This window comes from Theropithecus gelada, chromosome 7b (genome assembly GCF_003255815.1).
Source record: "Theropithecus gelada isolate Dixy chromosome 7b, Tgel_1.0, whole genome shotgun sequence".
Lineage (NCBI taxonomy): Eukaryota > Metazoa > Chordata > Mammalia > Primates > Cercopithecidae > Theropithecus > Theropithecus gelada.
In genome coordinates this window covers 93,372,525-93,396,212 of record NC_037675.1, presented here as the reverse complement: position 1 = coordinate 93,396,212, position 23,688 = coordinate 93,372,525, and the positions used below count along the sequence as shown (strand labels likewise).

The following is a 23,688-nucleotide window of genomic DNA, read 5'->3' as shown; positions in this document are numbered from 1 at the left end:
GTCTAAGTGTAGATTTAAGCTTTAATAACCTCATAAGTACAAATGCTGTGGGGTTAAAAATCATTTGAAAGTTTAAATTTCCTTCACACTAAATTTAGTTTTGTGGATTTTTGAATACTAAATATTTCATTCAAAATTTTTAATTTCAGTCACTCTATAAATCAATCAGGGTTCATCCTCTAAAAGCATAATCAGTAGGGTATGTATGTATATGTATCAAATTTATATATGTGATGTATATGGATACACACATGCAATTCATTACAAGGAATTTGCTATATGATTGTAGGGGCTGGCTAAACAAGTTTGAAATTTGTTGGGTTGGCAGTCAAGATGGGAAGACCACATCAAAGGCAGGCTGGAACTCAACAGGCATGGGCCAAAGCTGTTGTCCACAGGCAGCCAGGAAAGGAAAGTCACAAGCAGGATGGAACTCCATAGGCACAGGCGGAAGCTGCGGTCCAAAGAAGGAATTTCTTCCCTTTTAGGGGGAAGCCTAAACCCTGGCTTTTAAGAACTTTAAAACTGCTTCAATCAGGCCCACCCAGATTATCCAGAATAATGTGCCTTTCTTAAATTCAACTGATTAAGGACTTTGATTACATTTGCAGAATACCTTCACAGCAACACCTAGATTATGTTTGATTGAATAACTGGGGACTGTGGCCTATCCAAGATGACACACAGTAAAAAGGCTATCACACTGATTGAAGATGGCAAAACTTGACCTTAAATTTACATGGGAGAATACTTGAGAATAGCCAAGAAAATTATGAGAAATAATGCAGTGAGGAGAGATCTGCCTACTAGATATCATAATAGAGCCATAAATTGATACAATATTGACTAGATTAGTGGATTAAGGAGAATCCAGAAATAGAGCCCAGGATATATTTGAGAATTTGAAACTAAAACCTAAATTAATTTAATGAGAAAAAGGATAGCTTATCTAATTAACAATGTTAATAAAACCAGCTGTCCATAAGGAAGGAAGGAAAGAAAAAATAGACCACCATCTTACACCATAAACAAAAGTAAAGTCTAGTTATATTAAAGCAGGGAGTCTCAACTGGGAGTGGTGCTGATTATCTGGGGATAGATGGCATTTATTGGGCAAGGAATGCCAAAGTCACTCCCATTAAGAAACACTATGTTAAAGATGTAAATATATTACAAAATATCTTGTAATAAAATCTGGAAGACTGCACGTACATTCTAAGGGCAAGGAGGATCCTAACCAAGACTAAAACTTAAGAAGCTGTAAAAGCAAAGTAGAACATGTTGGACTATATAGTATTTAAAATGTTTACATGACAAAAGATATCATAGAGTCAGTAGAAAAATGGCAGATATGGTAACGATATTTGCGTAGCAGAGGTGAAAAAGTTTCATATCTACTATACAAGGTGCTTTTACAGATGGACAGGAGAAATACAACTCAGTAGAATCTTGGGCAATGTATCCTAAGAGGTTTTCACAGAAGGGCAGATCCAGCTTGCTCTGTAAACAAACATGAAAAGTAATGCTCAAATTCGCTAGTAGTGGTCAGGGAAATTAAAGTAACAAAGTCATAATCAAGCATCACTTTATTGGACTTTCAAAAATTAAAAAGAGAAGAACTTTTGTTGCTGTATTTCTGGACTTTCTGTATCTTTGTTTTTTTGTAGTTTATATTGTTGTTTTTTTTTTAACTTCTGTCATGTTGTCTTTCAGTGGTATCTGCTCTTTTTATGTAGTTCCTCTACACGAGGCAGTATTGTATTGAAAAGAATGTGGGTTCTGCCTTTGATACTTATTGGTTGGATACATTTGCCCAAGGTCATAGAGGTGCAGCCTCACCAGCCGAAATGTAAAGGTTGACTCTAAGATGTCTCTCAGCCTTCTAGTTTGTGAAATAATTTTTGCATACTTCTTTTTAATAAAGTTTTCTTTCTCAGGAACGTTTGGATGAAGCAAATGCTGCATTGGATTCAGCATCAAGACTTACAGAACAGTTAGATGTAAAAGAAGAACAAATCGAAGAACTTAAAAAACAAAGTAGGTTTTTTTTTCTTTTCATTTTTCCCCCACTACAATACTGATATTAAGTCAAATGTAGTCTTCTGTCATAAATTGGCACAGTTGACTGAGACCAACTTCACTGATGTGTGACTTCCATTTGTATCTTCCCTGACTGATTTGCTTCAATTTAAGTATGGTCCTAGTGAAACTAGAGTCATTAAGTTGGCCCTGGCTGTCCATTTAGTTTTCCTGGATGTTGAGGCAATGCCATTGCGTTGACTGTCACCCTGTTGACCATCAGAGGGATTGATTGGACTGATTGGACTTTTTGTGGATATGATTTCTCCCTTTATCAGTTCACATGCATCTTACCTAAAGCTGTCTGATCTGTTAGGGAAGGCAGAATTCTCAAATAAAAGAGTAACTTTCTGTGGAATGAACGTCTGGGTGTAGCTAGATTTTTATGATTGTAGATGGTGTTTTACCACAGGCACATCATGTATTTTTTGATGTTTATAAAGTGTCTTATATGCCCTGTCCATTCCCTAAGGTATGTCCTATGCTTAGGATTATTAATTGGTTCAATGATCAGGTGGCTTACAGGGCTTTGTTGAATCCAACAGCTGACAAAGATGGCATATCCTCATTTCATCTCTGATTTAGAGGCAACCAGGAAGTCAAAACTATTCTAGGGCTGCATTTAGTAGGTAATGATTCAAGGTTATTGGAAAGGTGATAATGGAGCCTAGAAATGCATCAACATTAGATGTCTAGGTTAGGCACAATAGTAACAAGGCATGTAATTAATAAATACCACCTAACATGAAATTAGAAATAAGCAAAAATAGGAGATGGTACAGCAGAGGAACTGTGAACAACAGAAGCAGTGACTTAGGCACTAGGGAGGCAAGCCAGCAGGAACCACTGACGCATGGACACCAAAGGACAAGCCAAAGTAAGCTGGCCTAAATCCAGTAGGAGACAGGAGAGGGGAGATTTTTAGGAATATAAAGAAAAAAAGACAGATGTGAAGGAATTTTCCTCAAAATGACTTGATTCTGAGGCAAGTTACTGCCCAACCAAAAGTCTTCTACCTTGTAAGATTGGCCAGGCTAGGATCTCTAAATCTAGTAGAGGGCCTGGAAATGGGCAGCAAGGAAACAATTATACATTGAGTGTCTATTATGGACATTTGACATAACATTTATGTGTTTAGTCTTCTCATCATTTACTTCTTATAAGCATCTCTAAAATAGGTGGTATTACTTCCATTTTATGGATTAAAGAGGCAAGATTTGAACTCCGATCTTTTTACCTATTACCATAATTCATGGTCTTTCCATGTTATTGTAGTTCTGTCAGGAAAATGGTTATTTATAGTCTGACTTGTATTTTGTTCTGTATATCTCCAATTTCCCCTGAAAATATGGTAGCATCTTCTGTATTGTGCCCTAATGTTGAAATGGTTGCCTTTACCAAAAGCAGTATTTATTTAGAAAACAGTCTAGTTAGATTGAAGGCCAGTGCAACTACAGCATTATCTAGAAGACATATGGGCAACTGAGAGGAGACACACTGGGAATTGATAATCTTCGGGTTGGGCTAGACTGATGGAGATGAAACAGCAGTGTTGTGAATCAGCTCATTGCTTTGTGACAGCTCAGTGCTGTATGTTATGCTATTGTAATATCTAAGGCCGCATCCTCTTTTAGACACCTACCTGAGTAATTCCCAATAGTTGATGGTAAATTTAAAATTCTGTGATTTATTGTAGTTAATAAATATTATCAGAGTTCTTGAAATACAGATTGAGCATCCCTAATCCAAAGTCTGAAATGCTCCAAAGTCTAAAACTTTTTGAATGCTGACATGATGCTCAAAAGAAATGCTTATTGGAGCACTTTGGATTTTGGATTTTTGGATTAGGGATGCTCAGCCGGTAGTACTATAATGTAGATATTCCAAAGTCTGAAAAATCCAAAAACTGAAACATTTCTGGTTCCAAGCATTTTGGGTAAGGGATACTCAATCTGTATTTAGTACTTGTTCAGACACTCATTTAAGCCCTCACTAGTAGAATATTTTCAGATGTTCTTGACTATAGATGATAAGGCTTAGGTGGCCTAGGTTCCTATTCATATAAAAAATACTAATATTCATTGTAAATGTATATGAACTTTGGACTTATTTTGTAGAATCAGTATTAGCTACAGAGAAAGCTCTGATTATGCTTGTATAACTGGTATTTGAAAGGGCAGGCAGGAGGCCAGTGTTGCACAGACAGGAAGGGGTGTAAAGAGACAGTTGGTTCTGTTATGTCTCTAAGTCATTCTTGCCATTTACAGCTCTTCTTAACAATCTGTTTTCTTGTATTACCTAAGTGCTTTAATATCACTTTTATATCTCTAAATACAAATGCAATTTTATTTTCTCAAAGCTGCACTCTTGATTCGATAATATAAACAAAACTTTTATTGGCTCACTTGTTTCAAAAGAATCACTGTATATTTTCTCTCCTAGATCATTAAGTACTTTAAATGTTGATTGATGTTGTAATACTGTACTTTATTTTTAACACAAAACTTGGCCAGACAGCAAAAGTATTTGCCAGGAGAAACAATTTTGAAAAAGACAGATTGCCTTTTGTTGGAAGAAAGTACATGGAGACTTGAATTGTAAAGAAGAAGTATTGTTTTACTTCTAAGCATCTGTAGACTAATGATTAGTTGATACACAGTTTCAGCATTTAAACAATATTAAGAATAGGAAGCTCACTTTTAAAAGTATTTTATTCAAAATGGTTGATTATGTCATTGCTACCAGAGATGAGATGATTCAGTCTGGTCAAACACATGAAGAAGAGAGCTGTTGCAAATAACACCAATATTGAAACAGTAGACTGTTGATAATTTCAGTCATTTCTTAAGAGTATGTATGTGCATCTGTGGTTATGAATTAAGAGTATTTTTGGGCCTTGTGTGAAAAGTATGAAGACAGATGCTTATCAGGCAGTAAGTATTTAATGAGAACCAACTGCTTGGCTTCCCATTAGGTGCTGTATGAGATACTAGATAGTATCCCTTTTCCAAGGAGTTTAGCTAAGGAAATGACACATAGTGTAGATACCCCGCAGGTTAGTAATTGAAGACAGTGGTGCACAACAGTGATCATAAGACAGGGCATATTTAGTTCCTCCAGAATCCCATTAAGGATCAGGCAGCATTCCATGGAGAAAAGGAACTTGAGTAGAGACATAAACCAGTAGTAGGGAACTGTTTAAATCTTTCTCCCTGTCTCCCTCCCCGTCTATCCCTCTTCCCGGGAAAGTAACGAAGAAAATAAATCCCACGATCCTAAGAGTACTATAGTTTAGTAGATGGTGTTGGCTGGTAAAAGATTTACTGCTATCCTTCCTTTTAAAAATTATTCTTTCAGCATTTTACCTGAAAGTGTTCTTCAATACAGTTCCAAAGACTTCACATGCCATCCCATATCCAAACTCAATACAGTGGCCTATGAAGCACATATGACAGTGGTTTTCATTAACTGCTCTGAGCTGATCAGAGTTCAGAATTTCCATGGAATTGTTATTGATGAGAAAATATACACCTGTGACTGAACCATTAAAATGTGTTATCTTGCTATATTTATGGCCAAATTTGACATTTTCCTTTCCTTCTTGTTCTCTACCATCATCCTTGACATAAATTCCTGCTTAAATGAAAATGATTTGGCCGGGCATGGTGGCTCACACCTGTAAATCCCAGCACTTTGGGAGGCCGAGGTGGGTGGATCACCTGAGATCAGGAGTTTGAGACCAGCCTGGCCAACATGGTGAAACCCCGTCTCTACTAAAAATACAAAAATTAGCCAGGCATGGTGGCTCATGCCTGTAGTCCCAGCTTCTTGGGAGGCTGAGCCACAATGATTGCCTGAACCGGGGAGGTAGAGGTTGCAGTGAGTCGAGATCACGCCACTGCACTGCAGCCTGGGCAACAGAGTGAAACTCGGTCTCAAAAAAAAAAAAGAAAAAGAAAATGATTGGATAAATTGAAATAGAAAGCACAAGATATTGTTATTTTGATAACTATGATTCAGAAAGGTGGTGAATTTTATGTTGTGCAAAGAAAAGTGTGTTTTCATAAGCAATGCAAATTTAGTTCTAACATCAGGAAGATCTTTTGGTCTGTCTGCTCATTTATACCTGTATCTGAAAGGGCAGCATAACTGATTTTTTTTTTAAGAAGGTTGAATGACTACTTTTAAAAGTCTCCTGTGAGTTGAGGATGGAAAATTTCCTTAGACCGGTTTTTAAAAGAAAATCTAGAAGAATGTATAAAATGAGTCCCAGTAAAACTTACTGTAATATGAAGCATGAAAACATGTTTTAAAACTACAGATATAAAAGAAGCTTAAAATGTTTTCCATGGAACTACCTTTACGGTGCTGGATGGTAAAGCTTTTATTTTAAATAAAGACATTCCGTTTTCCAGGACATGATTTATACAAGAAAACATATAATGTCCTGTTGAACATAGGCCAAATACATTCCCAGACGCTTTGTTACCCAAACCTTTTGAGGGATTTCTTTATAGATGTTTTTGGCAGAAGTGGTGATTTTAGAGGAAACATATAAGAAGTACCAGATGCAGTTTTCTGAATTGCCATAAATGGTTAAAAAATTATTTTGATGATATAAACATCTGGGTATACTAGACAATACCAAATTATGAGTTAAGAAAAAAGTGTATGTCAATTAGGTAAATAATTCAACCTTTTTCAACTGAACTGTATTTTAGAAATTGCAGTTTAAAAAAAATTCCTCCAAGTTTAAAGGGAAAAGTAAATGATATAGCAATAAGAATGTTTTGAGTTATGTGTTTTGTGTCCTTGCCCTTATTTATGTATGGATGAGTACATAATTCAGAACATAAGTTATTCTTTTTGTCCAGTGTTCTGTTCTTTGCAGATATTCTCTTTTCCCAGAGAAAATCATTATTTGACTTATTTATCAAATATTCATTGTTTATTTGCTGTGTGCTAAGCACTGCAATAGGCACTAAAGATACAAAGACAGGAGACAGGGGTCCTGCCTTCAGGAGGTTTACAGTCAGGCAGGAAGGGAAGATGACATGTGTCAAATACATGCAACAAATGGTTTAGAAAGGAAAGAGCTATCCTTTGTACTTGGTGTTGGTAGCATGGAAGGGTAGAAGAGACTAGTGAAGGGCTCACTTGAACTTACTTGAATGATGAATAGGTATAGCTAAGAAGACAGAGAACTGGGGAAGAGTGTTCTAGACAGAGGGAGGAATTCCTGTGAAACTGGCATAATCTGGAAACTGGCTGAAGATACAGTTGACTAGTAATGACCAAGGGTGGTGGGTATGTGTGCACATGCATGTGTTGGAGTGGAGTGCTGACAAGGTGGAGGTGGAAGTGGGTTGCCGTGTGGAAATAAGAATCTCTTAGTATGGATCATAAGCACAAATTGTAAACTGAGGCTATGATGATAATATAAAAGAGCACATGAAACTAGGTAGAGACTAATCAATTGAAGAGTGTTTCTTATGGAGGCAGCAGATTCTCAGCTCCACCCAGCTGCTGCCATGCAAGAATGTGGGCCCGGTGTTGCCATGTCTTCAGATCTTTGAAGAGACATTGGAAATCTGCATTTTTTTGGTGAAATATCCCATTTAAAGAAAGTTAATTTCAACTTGTGGATTCAGGGGTATCTGTACAGGTTTGTTACATGGGTATACTGCTTGACACTGAGGTTTGGGGTACAAATGAGCTCGTCACTTAGGTAGTGAGCATAGTACCCATTAGGTTGTTTTTCAGCCCTTCTCTCCCTCTCCCTCTTCCCCCTCTGGTATCTCCAGTGCCTGCTGTTCCCATTTTTATGTCCATACGTACCCAACGTGTGGCTCCTGCCTATAAGTAAGAAAGTGGGTAATACTTTTAAAATTAAATATATATTCTGTCTCACATGCCAGAGGGGTAAAAATTAAATATATAACCACTCATAATATTTACTCTTTTTAAAAAAATTAGTTCTGTTTCAATATGGAGAAATATAGTACAGGTTATCTGAATTCATAATGAAGGGTTGAGGGAAGAGAATGGTGAGGAAAAATAAATTCGATTCGGTTACATTAAAAATATTTATGTAAAATCAAGTGTACGTAGTAATTCTGATGAATAATCCAAATTTGGTCTATATATAATCCAGTAGACCTCAACCAATCACAGATTCTGATCTAGTGGAATTCAGATTAATGAAGTTATACTGTATTAATAAAATTATTTTCCTAGGAGTTCATTGCTAAGAAGTAGAAGTTTATTTTTATTTTTAAGAGGCAAGGTCTTATTTATTTATTTATTTTATAGAGACAGAGACAGGGTCTCTCGATATTGCTCAGGCTGGTCTTGAACTCCTGGCCTCAAATGATCCTTCTGCCTTGACTTCCAAAAGTGCTAGGATTACAGGCGTGAGCAACTGGGCCAGGCCTAGAATTTTAAAAGATACTTTTCACTCAGCAATGAACAATTATGATTATGGGACAACAAAACATGTACCGTATACTCTAGACCTTCAAATTCTGGGTCGGATACAGTTGAAAATTAAATAGAGTTAAAAGACAAAGCAGGACTGGGCACGGTGGCCCATGCGTGTAATCCCAGCACTTTGGGAGGCTGAGGCAGATGGATCACTTGAGGTCAGGAGTTGGAGACCAACTTGGCCAACATGGTGAAACCCTGTCTCTACTAAAAATTTAAAAAAATTAGCTAGGTATGGTGGCGCATGCCTGTAATCCCAGCTACTCGGCAGGCTGAGGCACAAGAATCGCTTGAACCTGGGAGGCAGAGGTTGCAGTGAGCAGAGGGTGTGCCACTGCACTACAGCCTGGGTGACAGAGCAAGACTCTGTCTAAAAAAAAAAGAAAAGAAAAGAAAGACAAAGCAGATGCTTATAAAGCTTAACCTCAAATTGCAAATAGTATGGTATCTTTTAAAAATATATTATTTGGGCTGGGTGTGATGGCTCACACCTGTACTTCCAGCACTTTGGGAGGCTGAGGTGGGTGGGTCACTTGAGGTCAGGAGTTCAAGACCAACCTGGCCAACATGGAGAAACCCCATGTCTACTAAAAATACAAAAATTAGCGTGGTGGCAGGCACCTGTAATCCCAGCTACTCGGGAGACTGAGGCAGAATTGCTTGAACCTGAGAGGTGGAGGTTGCACTGAGCTGGGGCGCCACTGTACTCCAGCCTGGGCAACAGAGTAAGACTCTGTCTTTAAAAAAAAATATATATATATATATATATAATTTTATATGTTAAAAGTGATCTTGTATAACTTGAAATTCTGTAATAAGAAAGACCTAATTTCTAGCTTTTGCTTTGATTATATTTAGTTAAATGAAGAGGTTAAATTTCCTTATTAGGTTTAATATTGTATCATATTTAAATTTATTTTTAAGGTATCCAGATGCAGATAAGACACCAGATGCAATTTATTTATTTACATATATATATATTTGTGAAATCATCTTTCTAACATTTTTTTCTTCCTTCTATTGACTCCTTGGCCTCAAAGATGACAAACATGCAAAATGGAGGTGGGAAAACCTCACAAAATATTGACATGAAACAGTAGTATATGTGATACTGATTCAGGCTAGATTGAAATGTGAACTTTTTAGTTATTTTAAGAAATTGGATGATAAGTACTAATGCTTTATATAACACTTTACTATTTAGAAAAGTCACATTTGATCATTCAGTTGATTCCCTCAAATCGTTTGAGATAAGCATGTTCATTTTACAAAATAGGCAACAAAGTCTGGCCCTGGTGATAGGTCCATGATTCATGTCCACTTCTGACTCTCAAGTTCTGTGTTCCTTTTTTTTCTCAGTCAGGTGACTATTCAGTAAATCTGACTTGGATCTTGCCTACAGGAGCTTAGTCATGAAATATCCAAATGACTTTGTAAGCAGTATGATTCATTTTAAGATGTGGTATGATTCATTTTAACATGTTCTCTGAAGGCAGCATTGTAGTATACTGTCATTAATTACAAATGAAATGTAAAATTATGATGTGCTGATTTGTTGCAATCAATTACATTTTATGTTCAATTTTATTTTAAACCAAATGTTGAAGACCATGGCACCATGTCTAGGTGTTCCAGAGAAAAGACTGATATGGCAAGTTTTACTATGTCATAGATGTAGAGTAATTCTTTTTCTCTTTTTCCAAACTAGACTAAATGTCAGTTGCTTTATTGCTGAACTTTTAAAGTGTGCCCCTCCACCTTTTTTTTTTTTTAACTTCCAAAAAATTATTTTGGCATGTGAGATTATTTCACAGAAATATTTTATTTGGCTTAAAACTCATTTCTGAATAACCATATTTTCTCTGCCCATATAAATACAGTTCTGATTTAAAATTGTGGTTTGAATTAGAGTTCAGTTTTTGTAGAGAAATATTCAGAATCTCTGATGGGAGGAAAATAAGGGTGCCTGGAGAAAAAGAGGCATCTATGGGGACCTTTGTAGTAGGTGTTTGACTTTCTTTTCCTTTCCGAACGCCTCTTAGTTAATACCATCCTTTTAGCACCATTCCTTAAATTCCGAGTTTCCCCCCAGTCTCAAATATCAGAATACATTTAAACTACTGCTTGAGTTTAACAGCCCTTTGTATTCCGCATCACAGTAGCTCAGGGACAAACTGTGTGTTCTGATAGTGAGTTTAGGAAATTTTAACCCTGTCATTTTCACCTTAAGGATGTTTTGACTCTACCTTTCTGAATACAGAGACTTTAATAAAAATCATACCAATCTTAGTAAGTTTTCATCAAGAAAGTATTTTTGATTTGGACTTTTAAACAGTTTGATTTCTTGATCAGTTTTTCATAGAGCAAAGTTAAAATTTTCTACTTTATTTTACTAAAATTTGTATTAGGCTTAGCTCTGCTTTGTGAATTTTACTCTGAAGATGTCTGTCATTTCACTTTCTCTTTTTATTTTATTTATTTATTTATTTATTTTTAGAGACAGGGTCTCGCTCTGTTGTCTAGGCTGGAGTGCAGTGGCGCAATCTCAGGTCACTGCAATCCCTGCCTCCTGGGCTCAGGCAGTCCTCCCGCCTTGGCCTCCTAAGTAGCTGGAATTACAGGCTCATGCCACCCCACCTGGGTAATTTTTGTATTTCTTCTAGAGACAGGGTTTTGCTATGTTGCCCAGGCTGGTCTCAAACTCCTGAGCTCAAGCAGTGTGCTTACCTTGTCCTCACAAAGTGCTGGGATTACAAGCGTGAGCCACTGTGCCCAGCCTGTCTTTTTTTAATATGAGACAGTATAGTGTAGTGTTATATCCTGGTTATGTTCTAAAGTAGTACTGTCCAGTAGGAATATACTGTGAGCCATATGTAATTTTAAATTTTTTAGTGACCATGTTAAAACAGTAAAAAGCTATAGGTGAAATTAAGTTTGATAATATATTTTATATAGGGACAGGCACAGTGGCTCACACTTGTAATCCCAACATTTTGGAAGGCTATGGCAGGAGAATTACTTGAATGCGGAAGTTTGAGACCAGCCTAGGCAACATCATGAGACCCCATCTCTACAAAAAGTCAGAAATTAGCTGGTTGTGGTGGTGCACACTGGTAATCTCAGCTATTCCTGAGGTTGAGACAGGAGCATGGCTTGACCCCAGGAGTTTGAGGCTGCAGTGAGCTGTAATCATGCCACAGCCTGGGCAACAGAGCGAGACCCTGTCTCAAATATATATACACACACATATATTTTATATATAACCCAATATAACCAAATTATTATATAGACATGTAATCAATATACAAATTATTAATTTTAGAGGAAAGTAGGTAGGAGAAGGGAAATCTCAGAGAAAAGGAAGGTGGGGATTGGGGGTAGGGTAGCTAAGTTTGACCTCTGTTTCTGTGCTATCTTTCTATAGCCTTGGGGAGGAATGGATGAGGAAGGAGAAGACCATGCCCATCTTTACTGGCTCTTACTTTAGTTTGTGAGTGGGACAGTTAAGTCAAAACAGTAACAAGAGATTGACTTATTTGCTGAGTTCTATTTACATTCAGAATGTAGTACTAGAAAAGGTCCAGATAACACCATGTGCTAGTAGTATACATGTGCACATTAGGAATCTAAAGTGTCTTTTACTGACTCAGACTTTAATAACAGTCCTGTCCACCCCCACATTTTCGCCCTCTCTCTCCCCTTCTCTCTCTCCCTCTCTCATCCAAGTTTAAATTCCTTACTGGAAAGACAGGAAAGGAAAAGTTTGTAGTAGATTTTCCAAATACAGACCTTGCTTTTATAATATGGTTATGGCAACCATCTCTGTTTTGGTAAAATTGGCCTATTATATGAATGACATTTTGCAAGTTAGATTTCTGCAATTTAGGAAAACCACAAGCCATCGTAAACAGTTAAACAAGATATTTTATATATGAATTTAGTACCACAAATCGGAATTTTGGGCATTGTACAGAAGCATTGTACAGAGCAGAATGAAAACATAAAGCCTACCTGGCCTCATCTGTAAGGCTCAGAGGAAAATTCTTTAAGAAAGTGAGTTGGAAACAGAGACATGAAAGGTAAATAGGAGTTAATAGGCAGTCCTGATGGAAAAGAGCTTTCCAGGCAGGAAAAAAAGAAAAAAAATGACAAAACATTTGCGGAATTCTTACAGTGGGAATTTAGAGTCTAGAAATATACCATACATTTATGATCAATTGATTTCCAAAAAGGGTGCCAGAAGAATAGTTTCTTCACCATATAATGCTGGAACAAGTGGATATCCATGTGCAAAAGAATGAAGTTGGACCCCTACCTCACACCATGCACAAAGATTAACTCAAAATGGAGAGTAGGCCTAAATTTTAGAATTAAAACTATAAAACGCTTAAAACATAGGTGTTGGGTTAGGTATAGTTTCTTAGATATGATGCCAAAAGCACAAGCAACAAAAGAAAAACTACATTGGACTTCATAAAAATGGAAAACTTTTTTTTTTTTTTTTTTTTTTTTTTTTGAGATGGAGTCTCGCTGTGTCGCCCGGGCTGGAGTGCAGTGGCCGGATCTCAGCTCACTGCAAGCTCCGCCTCCTGGGTTTACGCCATTCTCCTGCCTCAGCCTCCCAAGTAGCTGGGACTACAGGCGCCCGCCACCTCGCCCAGCTAGTTTTTTGTATTTTTAGTAGAGACGGGGTTTCACCGTGTTAGCCAGGATGGTCTCGATCTCCTGACCTCGTGATCCGCCCGTCTTGGCCTCCCAAAGTGCTGGGATTACAGGCTTGAGCCACTGCACCCGGCCTAAATGGAAAACTTTTATGCTTCAGAAGATATCAAGAAAGTGAGATGACAACTCACAGAATGGGGAAAAAAATGTTTGTAAGTCATATCTGGTAAAGGAACTTGTATCCAGCTACTACTAGGAAAATACAGCATAATTCAAAGAAAAAGGTTTGTGGCAGAGTCTAGCATTTGGATGTGAATGTTTCTAGATAGAGCTCTCCTCTTCATTTCTTTCAGAACAAAAACTGATAATCTAGCTTAAAATTAGTGAGCATCTCTTTCAGCTCAAACTATTCATTTCTGGCATAACAGCTGTAAACTCCGTGTTTGATGGAGAGTTCCTTAAGTCCAGAAATCCTTGCCCTGTGGCGTGGCTGAATTTAGGAACAGGGTATCTCCTGTTGTAATTCTAGACTTTGCCTTTAATACTGCTTAAATTCCAGCTATTCCAGCAAGATTTTATGGATTTTGCTTCCTTTTAAAAGAATAATTTAAAAATAAAATAGTCCGGGCATCTTTCTAAACCAGTCGTAAGCTGTAGTATCTTGATTTGTATATTAGAGCCGATTATTATATTTTGCAATTTCCTTACCCCCAGAATGGTTTGTCCTATCTGCTGCATCTTGAGCCATGGTCTTAGTTGTGTTAGATACACTTCTTAGTCAGCTCACCAAAAACAGTCTGGCCAGGAAAATAGAAAAAGGAAAATATTAAATTGTCCTTTCCACTTCCTCCCATTAAATAAGAGTGGCTCTGGAAATGTTTCATGCAAGGAGGCAGTGATGAAAATCTCTTCTTTGCTATTAAGTTTTTAAAGAGGATGAAAACCTTTCTTGGTTTTTCAGCGTTGTATTACAGAGTTGATTACTTTCTTGGGAGTAAACCATGTGAATTAATGTACTCTGGCTTCTAGAGGATTTCTATATGAGAGCCTGGTTCCCTGGACCAAAGAAGAAATGGAAGTTATTGAGTATTCCCAATTAGAATAAGTGTATATATTCAGAGGTTATAATAAAGATCTCATAAATCTCATTATATAGTCATCCAGACTATTTTAATCAGTTAATGGCTATCTTTTTTCACATATTTTACAACAGATGAGCTCCGACAAGAAATGCTGGATGATGTACAAAAGAAATTGATGAACTTAGCAAACAGCTCAGAAGGAAAAGTGGACAAGTATGCTTTTTCCTTTTAATGTTTGTATATTTTGTGGAAATTGCTTTTATGGTTAAAAAAAAAAAAACAACTTCTAAATATAGATGTTTATATGTGATTAAATTTTTCAAAAGCCTTTTTTCCCCTTACTCTGTAGTGAGGAAGGATGCAGCTTTAATGAGAAGTCAGCAGAATCACTTACCTTCTTTTATTTTTAATGTAGATTTTTTTCCAACGCATTTTTTTTTCTTAAAACCATATGGAAGAGCTAAAATATCACCTCAGTAAGAAGTACTTAGAAAATAAAAAATTTACGTTTACCATTCTTTGTTGCTTCTTTTACTGTCCTTAAATGAATGTAATCTTGCTCAAATGTATTAGATCTGAAACCTCGGTATCTATGTAACAGTAGCTCCTTTAATATTTTTAAAATGTATATATTATTAGTAAATTTTTAATAAATTTGAATGGGGAAATATAAGCATAACATTAAACACAACAGTCATCACCATTTAAGTTTCTGCTTCAGGTGAACATTGGCCCAGTCAGGCGCTTGGAATTACTAAGGAGGCACCACCTCAGTCAGTTACTGGGTTGAAGAAAGTGGGTGGCTAGTAAGTGAGGTTTTAAAAGGTATACATCGGCCGGGCGCGGTGGCTCAAGCCTGTAATCCCAGCACTTTGGGAGGCGGAGACGGGCGGATCATGAAGTCAGGAGATCGAGACCATCCTGGCTAACATGGTGCACGGTGAAACCCCGTCTCTACTATAAAATACAAAAAAAAAAAAAAAACTAGCCGGGCGAGGTGGCGGGCGCCTGTAGTCCCAGCTACTCAGGAGGCTGAGGCTGGAGAATAGCGTAAACCCGGGAGGCGGAGCTTGCAGTGAGCTGAGATCTGGCCACTGCACCCCAGCTTGGGCGACAGAGCGAGAAAAAAAAAAATACATTTTGGGATGTTTTAAATATTCTTTTTTATTTTATTTTGTTTGAAATATTAGACTTGTCAAGATTTTTTAAAGACACTTTAAAATATTTTGTTTAGACTTTTTAATAAGTAAATACTTAATTGTTTAATATAATTAAATATTTCTATGTTTAGTGTTTGCGTGCACTTAATGTTGAGTTCACTTGAGCTGTTTCTGCCTTTATTTTCAGAGTCCTAATGAGAAACCTCTTCATTGGTCATTTCCACACACCGAAAAATCAGCGTCATGAAGTGTTACGGTTGATGGGGAGCATCCTGGGCGTCAGAAGGGAGGAGATGGAGCAGGTGACTGGATGATGAAAGCCATCTGAACACATTCATAACCCAGATAGTGGCTTTGTAGACAATTACTTCCTTTTACTCTATGTAACTTTTACTGAGTGTAATTTTCCCAGTGTGGAAATGGAATTACTTCATACAACATTGAAGAGGTTGATTTGTTCAATATGTATGATAATAGTTTAAATGTTTTGTAACTTACAAACCACTTCTCATATCAGGTTGCTGAAATGTTGAAATATCCCCAAACTTTCATTTGCGATGGTGCTTGGGATGGCATTTTATTGTATTTGTAGCCTCTATCAGTAGGAAACGTTTACTAGGACTTGAACTTGAAGAGCATGCTTTAGAACTATCAGAAATTATGTAAAACTGGTCCTTGTTTTTTTTCTTGTACTGATAATATTTGTCTGTTTTAAAATAATCTTTCAGTTGTTTCATGATGATCAGGGCGGTGTTACCAGGTGGATGACTGGGTGGCTTGGAGGAGGATCAAAAAGTGTTCCCAACACACCTTTGAGACCAAATCAGCAATCTGTGCTTAATAGTGTAAGAACCAATTTTATTCTTGCTTAAGGTGAATAGTGAAATGACTGTATATTACGTTCACTTGCAAAGAATCAGATTTCTTTTTTAAATTATTTTATACAACCCTTTTATTTTGAAGTTGCAGAAACTGAGTTCCAGAAAGGTGATTAAGCTTAAGGATAACAAGCCAGTTTTCATAATTTTATTGCATATAGGTTTTATTTTAACTTTATATGGTGCTTTTATTTTTCAAAATATTAACTTTTCCTTTGTACTTGATCATGCTGCCATAGGCAGTCTTGCTACTAAATTATGATAGCAAGATAGAGGATTTATTTTATTTGTGTATATATGTTCCAAATCATTGAGCCAGTAAATACTTACTGAGTACCTGCTGTGAACTAGACTGTTCTAAGCATTGAGGATGCAGCTGCAAACTGGATAGACAAGGCGCCTGCCCTCATAAAACTTAGATTCTCAAAGGAGGAGGCCGTTAATAAACATGAAAACACAGTGCCTGGTATGTTGTAGGCTCTAGATGAATATTAATTGAATTGAGTAGCATTATGAGTTAGAATGTGGAGTTTCTTTCTCTTAGTTTTTTGTTACTGTTTTTGTTTTTGTTTTTCTGAGACAGAGTCTTGCTCTGTCGCCCAGGCTGGAGTGCAGTGGCACTATCTCAGCTCACTGCAGCCTCGGCCTCTTGGGTTCAAGCAATTCTCCTGCTTCAGTCTCCGGAGTAGCTGGGATTACAAGTGCCCACCAGCAAGCACGCCCAGCTAATTTTTGTATTTTTAATGGAGACTGGGTTTCATCATGTTGGCCAGGCTGGTCTTGAACTCCTGACCTAGTGATCCGCCCGCCTTGGCCTCCCAAAGTGCTGGCGTTACAGGTGTGAGCCACCACACCCGACCTCTCTTACTTTTTTAATAAAGAGGACATGAAGGATAGGTGACTTACCCAGAGCTGGTTAAAGATAAAACCCATTTTACTTGACTGGCATAAAATTTAATTTAAAGGAAAGGTCTACACTACATTATTTTAATCTGATAATGTTATTGGTGATCTTTTGCTGTTATATTCATTGGTTGGACCTAACTAGAAAATTATGTCTAATGTGTGTTTTCCTTTCATTTAATTTTTTATGTTTGTGTTAATAGTTATTAAAATGATCAGATTCATTAAGTGCTATTCATTGATGGCAAGAAAAATAAGTATTATCAGTTGGCTAATTCTGACCATGAGGTGCTAGAAGTGAGTGTTACCATCAAAGACTATTGATTAAATTGTTAAATTTTTGTAATGATGATTGTCTATCTAAAGTGCTAGTATTTTAGGCTGGGTGTGGTGGCTCACGCCTGTAATCCCAGCACTTTGGGAAGCCAAAGTGTGCGGATCACAAAGTCAGGAGTTTGAGACCAGCCTGATCAACATGATGAAACCCCATCTCTGCGAAAAATACAAAAATTAGCTGGGCGTGGTGGCACGCACCTGTAATCCCAGCTACTCAGGAGGCTGAGGCAGGAGAATCACTTGAACCTGGGAAGCGGAGCTTGCAGTGAGCCGAGATAGCACCATTGCACTCCAGCCTGGGCGACAGAGCGAGACTCCGTCTCAAAAAAAATAAAAATAAAAAAAATGCTAGTATTTTCAATTGTTCACAAAGCTGATTTGTTAAAAAATTATTCAAATGGCATGATTAGTTTTTAATATTTAATTAGAAAAGCTGGTACATGTCCTTAGTTGTAGTGAATATAACGTAATTATCTAGCCTAATATAACCAAAATATTTTTTCTTAGTCTTTTTCAGAACTTTTTGTTAAATTTCTAGAAACAGAATCTCATCCATCCATTCCACCACCAAAGCTTTCTGTTCATGATATGAAACCTCTGGATTCACCAGGAAGAAGAAAACGAGATACAAATGCACCAGAAAGTTTTAAAGGTAAAACTAGAGATTTAATTTTTCTATAATTTAAAAATTGAATGTTTAATGTATGATTATGTTTCACAGTGATATTAACTAAATGTTTAGTGTTTTTGAAACTGTGTAATGAGGACTTCCAGAATTCCAGTAAGGCATCAGACTTTTGCTTCATATATTCTTGTAGCAATCTGATATTTAATTGACTTAGATTAATTTAAATGGTAAGAAATATCCTCCCTTTGTATATCTGAATAATAATTCTCTGTCTGCCTAACCAGCTTTGAATTATTCCTCTGGAAGTAATGGGGAACTGGTTACATCTTTCTTGGCCACCTGCTTTCCTTTCTCACTAATGGTGTTTCTTGCTAATCCAAGTTAGATGTGTGTATATAGTTTGAGAAGGGTTTTTCTCCTTTGAAAATTTAAGTGCTACACTCAGTAACCAAACATAGGCATGTTAATGTATATAAGCGCAGTTTAACAAACTGACTGAGACTCCAAGAATGTAGAAATCACTCTTTTATGTTGAAAGATCTTCCTAGAGCGGATGGTTGGTGGTGGTTAACATGTGTACATATTCTTCTGTCCCACTGAATTGTAAGGGTTTTATGTATGTTCATGTCATGTATACTGGCATGCAGGAAAATTTATCAAATTGAAATTGAATTATAATCTGTTGGACAATAAATTCTTTATTGAAAGAGCTATTTTCTGAAATCTTCATATTTTAATATAGACTAACATGTTTACTAATTGGACTGTAAAGGTATATGTTATATACTCATTTATATCACACATCAGTGCTTAAATTTGGATAAAATAATAATTTATATTCTGAAATTTTTAAAACTTCTGTCATTTAGATAAATATTTCTATTTTTCTGGACTTGTATAGGAAGGGAAAGTAGTAAAATTTATCAGCCCTTTAGATAGTAGTTTTGACTGCTAAGTTTAGTGAAAAGTCATAACTTTATATAAGAGATGTAGACTATACTGAAAACAGTTTTTCTTGTTACACTAGGTGGTAGCATCTTGAAATAGATTCCCAAATTCGTTATGGCAGGCTCTTTCCCTCCCTCTCTTCCCTTCCTCCTTTCCCCTTCTTTTCCCACCCTTCCTTCCCCTTTTCTTCCCTTCTTCTTTCTTATCCCTCTCTCTCCCTCCCTTCCCCTTCTTTTCTCTCCCTTTTCTTCCTCTTTCCTACCTTTCCCCTTTATTTTATTAAGTCCATGCCCAGCTTGATTTGCATTGATAGGATACAAAAGCTAGTGATGGTTTGGGTTGATATAGGCATTGCATGTACAAAGCAAGCTTAATCTTTAATCCTGAATTTGGAAGTGTGTCAGAGCTCACTAGGTAACACCGGAAGCTTGCCCAGAGTTTGGAAAGTTGTCATTCACAGGAAAGTACAGCTTGGGAACCCTAGGAGTGCTCAATGATAAGCAGATTTGATGAATTTGTCTTAGTGCTTTCTTTGCTTTAGGAGGTCTTTTTATTTGAGTTTCCCATTGCTGAAGTGGGTACCTTCAAAGGATTGCTTGTCTCTTACCATTGAAGCTGTTAGTGGTGTTGGGTATTAAAGCAGAATCTGTCCACTAAAACATTAGGAATTTACCTATTCCAATAAAAAGGAATTGTATTAGCCCAACGTCACAGAAAAAGAATCTAATCAAGATTGTTTTCAAACCTTTGACCGCCTAAAACATGATCAGGTAAGGTATGTATATATTGTTTTTTCTTCTGAACTGTTATTGTAATATGGGTTTGTTTTTCTTTATTATAATTATTTGGGGAAAATATAACTCCTCAAATCCTTCATTATTCAGGTGGGTAAGTAAAGAGTTTGCCTTGCAACATAGATGACACCATTTAAAAAGCTGTTATTATGGTAAATGAAGTTCATCAGTTACATAACTGGTATTTAAGTATAAAACAAGAGTTTTAATGTGTTTAATAAAGTATTAGATAAGCATACAAATACTATTCTCTTGCCTTTTCTTTCCCTATTCATTCCTCTTATTCCTTATCTTCTTTCATCCTCCTGTCATGTATAGCATTGGTTTTTTATCAGAAAATGTTTTGAAATACCAAGAGTGAACATTAGTCAGATTTTAGCCATACAGATTAGTATTTGTGTTTAGGAATTGAGGCCTATTTGTGCTTTCATTTTTTTTTTTAATTTTAATTTTTTGTTTTTGAGATGGAGCTTTGCTCTTGTTGCCCAGGCTGGAGTGCAATGGTGCAATCTCCAGTCACTGCAACCTCTGCCTCCTAGGTTCAAGCGATTCTCCAGCCTCAGCCTCCCAAGTAGCTGGGATTACAGGCACCCGCCACCACACCCAGCTAATTTTTTATTTTGTATTTTTAGTAGAGATGGTGTTTCACTATGTTGGCCAGGCTGGTCTCAAACTCCTGACCTCAGGTGATCTGCCCACCTCAGCCTCCCAAGGTGCTGGGATTACAGGCGTGAGCCACCGCGCCTGGCTATGTTTTCATTTTGAATTAAGAACAGTCCAAAAAGATGTGCTGAATATCAGTGTTATTACTGTCAAGGAAGCATTTTTAAGTTGATAAGTGATACATTGATTATTTTTATTTATCTGTTAATCAATTTAACAATATTACATAGATAACTTTCTTCATGCTATTACTTATATTCAGAGAGTTATTTCATTTTGACTTATTTGTGCAAGATAGGAGACTAAATCCATATTTTATTCTTTAGATACAGCGGAATCCAGGTCTGGTAGAAGAACAGATGTAAATCCGTTTTTGGCTCCTCGCTCGGCAGCTGTGCCTCTTATTAACCCAGCTGGACTTGGACCTGGTGGGCCCGGGCATCTTCTTCTCAAACCCATCTCAGATGTTTTGCCCACATTTACACCTTTGCCAGCGTTGCCTGACAGCAGCGCTGGGGTTGTGCTGAAAGACCTTTTAAAGCAATAGATGATTCTCAGCCAGAGACAATCTAGCACTTTAAAGAAACCATGAACACTATATGTATGTACTTTATCACAAAGTGGCCTTTGGGAAAAAGTCATGTATTTGTTCGCAGTTATGCGTTCTCTGAATTTAATAAAAATATTCCTAATGCTTTTAGAAACTGCAGGTGTCAGGAGCAAGTGTTTGCTATATAATCTGCTTTATTCCTTCTGATTTGACCTAATTTAAGCTAGGAACATTTAATTTATCTTTTACCTTAATTTACAAAAATACAGACAGACAAAAGTACTAGTTACCTGTATGGCAGCTTTTTATTTCCTTCTATGATTTCCAAGTTCATTTAAGCTAGAGATTGTGGTTTATCAAGAGAGTTGTTTTTTTTTGGTTTTTTTTTTTTAATAAAGGATAAAAAAATACTAGTATTGGCTTCTCTGCATAGTGCGGAAAGTTGATTTGAAGCATATATTGATCATCTTTAGAGGACTTTGTGGAGACAGGCCAACAAGATTGTTGCTGGAAGGTGATAGGTACCCTGAGGTGAAGTATGTATTTGGTCCTGTGCAATATTATCATGTGTGTAGATTGTTTTTTTGTTTGTTTTAAGTAGAGATGGGGTCTCACTATGTCGCCAGGCTGCCCTCAAACTCCTGGGCTCGAGTGATCCTCCCACCTCGGCCTCTCAAAGTGCTGGGATTACAGGCATGAGCCACCGCACCTGGCCCTGTGTGTAGATTCATGTGACTACCACCACAGGCAAGACACAGAAGACTTCCATTACAAGCATCCCCCATGTTGCCCTCTCATAATCATTGCCACCTCTCTCCCTGGCCCTTCCTCCTTAATCCCTGACAACCACCAACTGTTCTCCATCTCAGTCATTTTGTTATTTTGAGAATGTTATATAAATTGAATCAATATATAACCTCTTGAGACTGGCTTTTTTTCACTCAGCATAATCACCTTGAGATCCATCCAAGGTTTTGGATGTACCACTAGTTTGTTCCTTTTTATTGAGCGTATAGTGCAGGTATATCACTTAGTTTTAGCAGCTAAGCTATCTATTTAAAGATACCATCTTAAAACTAAATGTTTCTTTACACAAATTCATACAACTTTCATATAAGCGTTAAACCATACAGCTGCATCTACATAAGTATAATTAGCAATATCACTGAGCATGCCACTTCTGCCTCCATCCACAGTGTTGACATATGAGGTACAGCAATCCGAGAGTCAACTGTTCTCATCACGGTGGCCACTGAGGGCAGTGAAATCACTTTGATAGCACCAGTACCCAGATGTTTGAAACTTAAAGTATTTCTTTAATTTTTCATAAACCCATTATTTTAAAAAAATCCCAACTTGAAACTTAACTGTATCTGGATGTTCATATTTTTATTAGTTGTTGAAGTTGTACATTTAAAAAGACATTTCTTGCAAATTTTGTAAATTTCTATATGCTTTTAAAATAGAAACATTTGTATAACAAGGAAGGATGAAAATAAAACAAATTCAAATATGTGAATAGTCCTGGCTGAGGTCAGAACTGGATTTGGTTATTTGCAGGTTTTACTGTGATTAACTGTACTTTCTAATGTATTTGGAAGACAAGAAGTCTTAATTCCATGTTGATGGGTGAAACTTGTTTTTCTGAAAAATGAAGTAACTGAGAATGCTGCTTCAGAATGTCTTGTATCTCCTTAGATCACTAATTTATATTGCCATTCTTTATTTACTATACTTTAAAGGAAGTTGTCATACAAGTTCTATATTAGAACTGTCAAACTGCATCTTCTTGGTTTTTGCCTATTATTATTTCTTTTTTTTTCTTTTTTTTTTTTTTTTTTCTTGAGACGGAGTCTTGCTCTGCCGCCCAGGCTGGAGTACAGTGGCCGGATCTCAGCTCACTGCAAGCTCCGCCTCCCGGGTTCACGCCATTCTCCTGCCTCAGCCTCCCGAGTAGCTGGGACTACAGGCGCCTGCCACCTCGCCCGGCTAGTTTTTTGTATTTTTAGTAGAGACGGGGTTTCACCGTGTTAGCCAGGATGGTCTCGATCTCCTGACCTCGTGATCCGCCCATCTCGGCCTCCCAAAGTGCTGGGATTACAGGCTTGAGCCACCGCGCCCGGCCGCCTATTATTATTTCTCTGTGAGTTATTACTCCTTGGTTTTTATATGCTCCTAACAAAGATACTTTCACTGACTATCCTACATTGTTTGCTGCTTGCCATTGAAATTTCATTTCAGTGTGGAGAAATGAAATACTACTTTCTAAGTTAAAAAAAAAGACACATGGTCCTTTATTTTTAAGAAATAGAATATGTAAAAAAAGTTCTCTTTTAATTTGAAAAAGAGATGCATGGTTGGTATTTAAGTACTATGTCATCATATTTGAAATGCCTTTTGTGATATTTTTGAGTATTTCCTTCTCTGACCAAAACAAGTTGTCCCCCTCTCATCCCAGAGTTTAACGTAAGTTTAAAAGCTGTTGTGGGTGGATTGCATAGCTAAACATCACAGAGCATGAT

The 23,688-nt window shown here is 37.0% G+C and overlaps 1 protein-coding gene across 2 annotated transcripts in view; it reads left to right on the top strand.

Moving 5' to 3' along the window:
- Nucleotides 1-22,949, top strand: part of TRIP11 (thyroid hormone receptor interactor 11) — a 75,521-nt gene extending 52,572 nt beyond the window's left edge. For both annotated transcript variants that reach the window (XM_025392457.1, XM_025392455.1), the window contains exons 16-21: nucleotides 1,938-2,037; nucleotides 14,438-14,519; nucleotides 15,654-15,768; nucleotides 16,195-16,311; nucleotides 18,091-18,235; nucleotides 20,943-22,949. In XM_025392457.1, coding sequence (XP_025248242.1) covers nucleotides 1,938-2,037; nucleotides 14,438-14,519; nucleotides 15,654-15,768; nucleotides 16,195-16,311; nucleotides 18,091-18,235; nucleotides 20,943-21,163 — 780 coding nt within the window. In that variant the 3' untranslated portion in view covers nucleotides 21,164-22,949. The remainder of the gene's footprint in view (nucleotides 1-1,937; nucleotides 2,038-14,437; nucleotides 14,520-15,653; nucleotides 15,769-16,194; nucleotides 16,312-18,090; nucleotides 18,236-20,942) is intronic.
- Nucleotides 22,950-23,688: the final 739 nt, after the last annotated feature.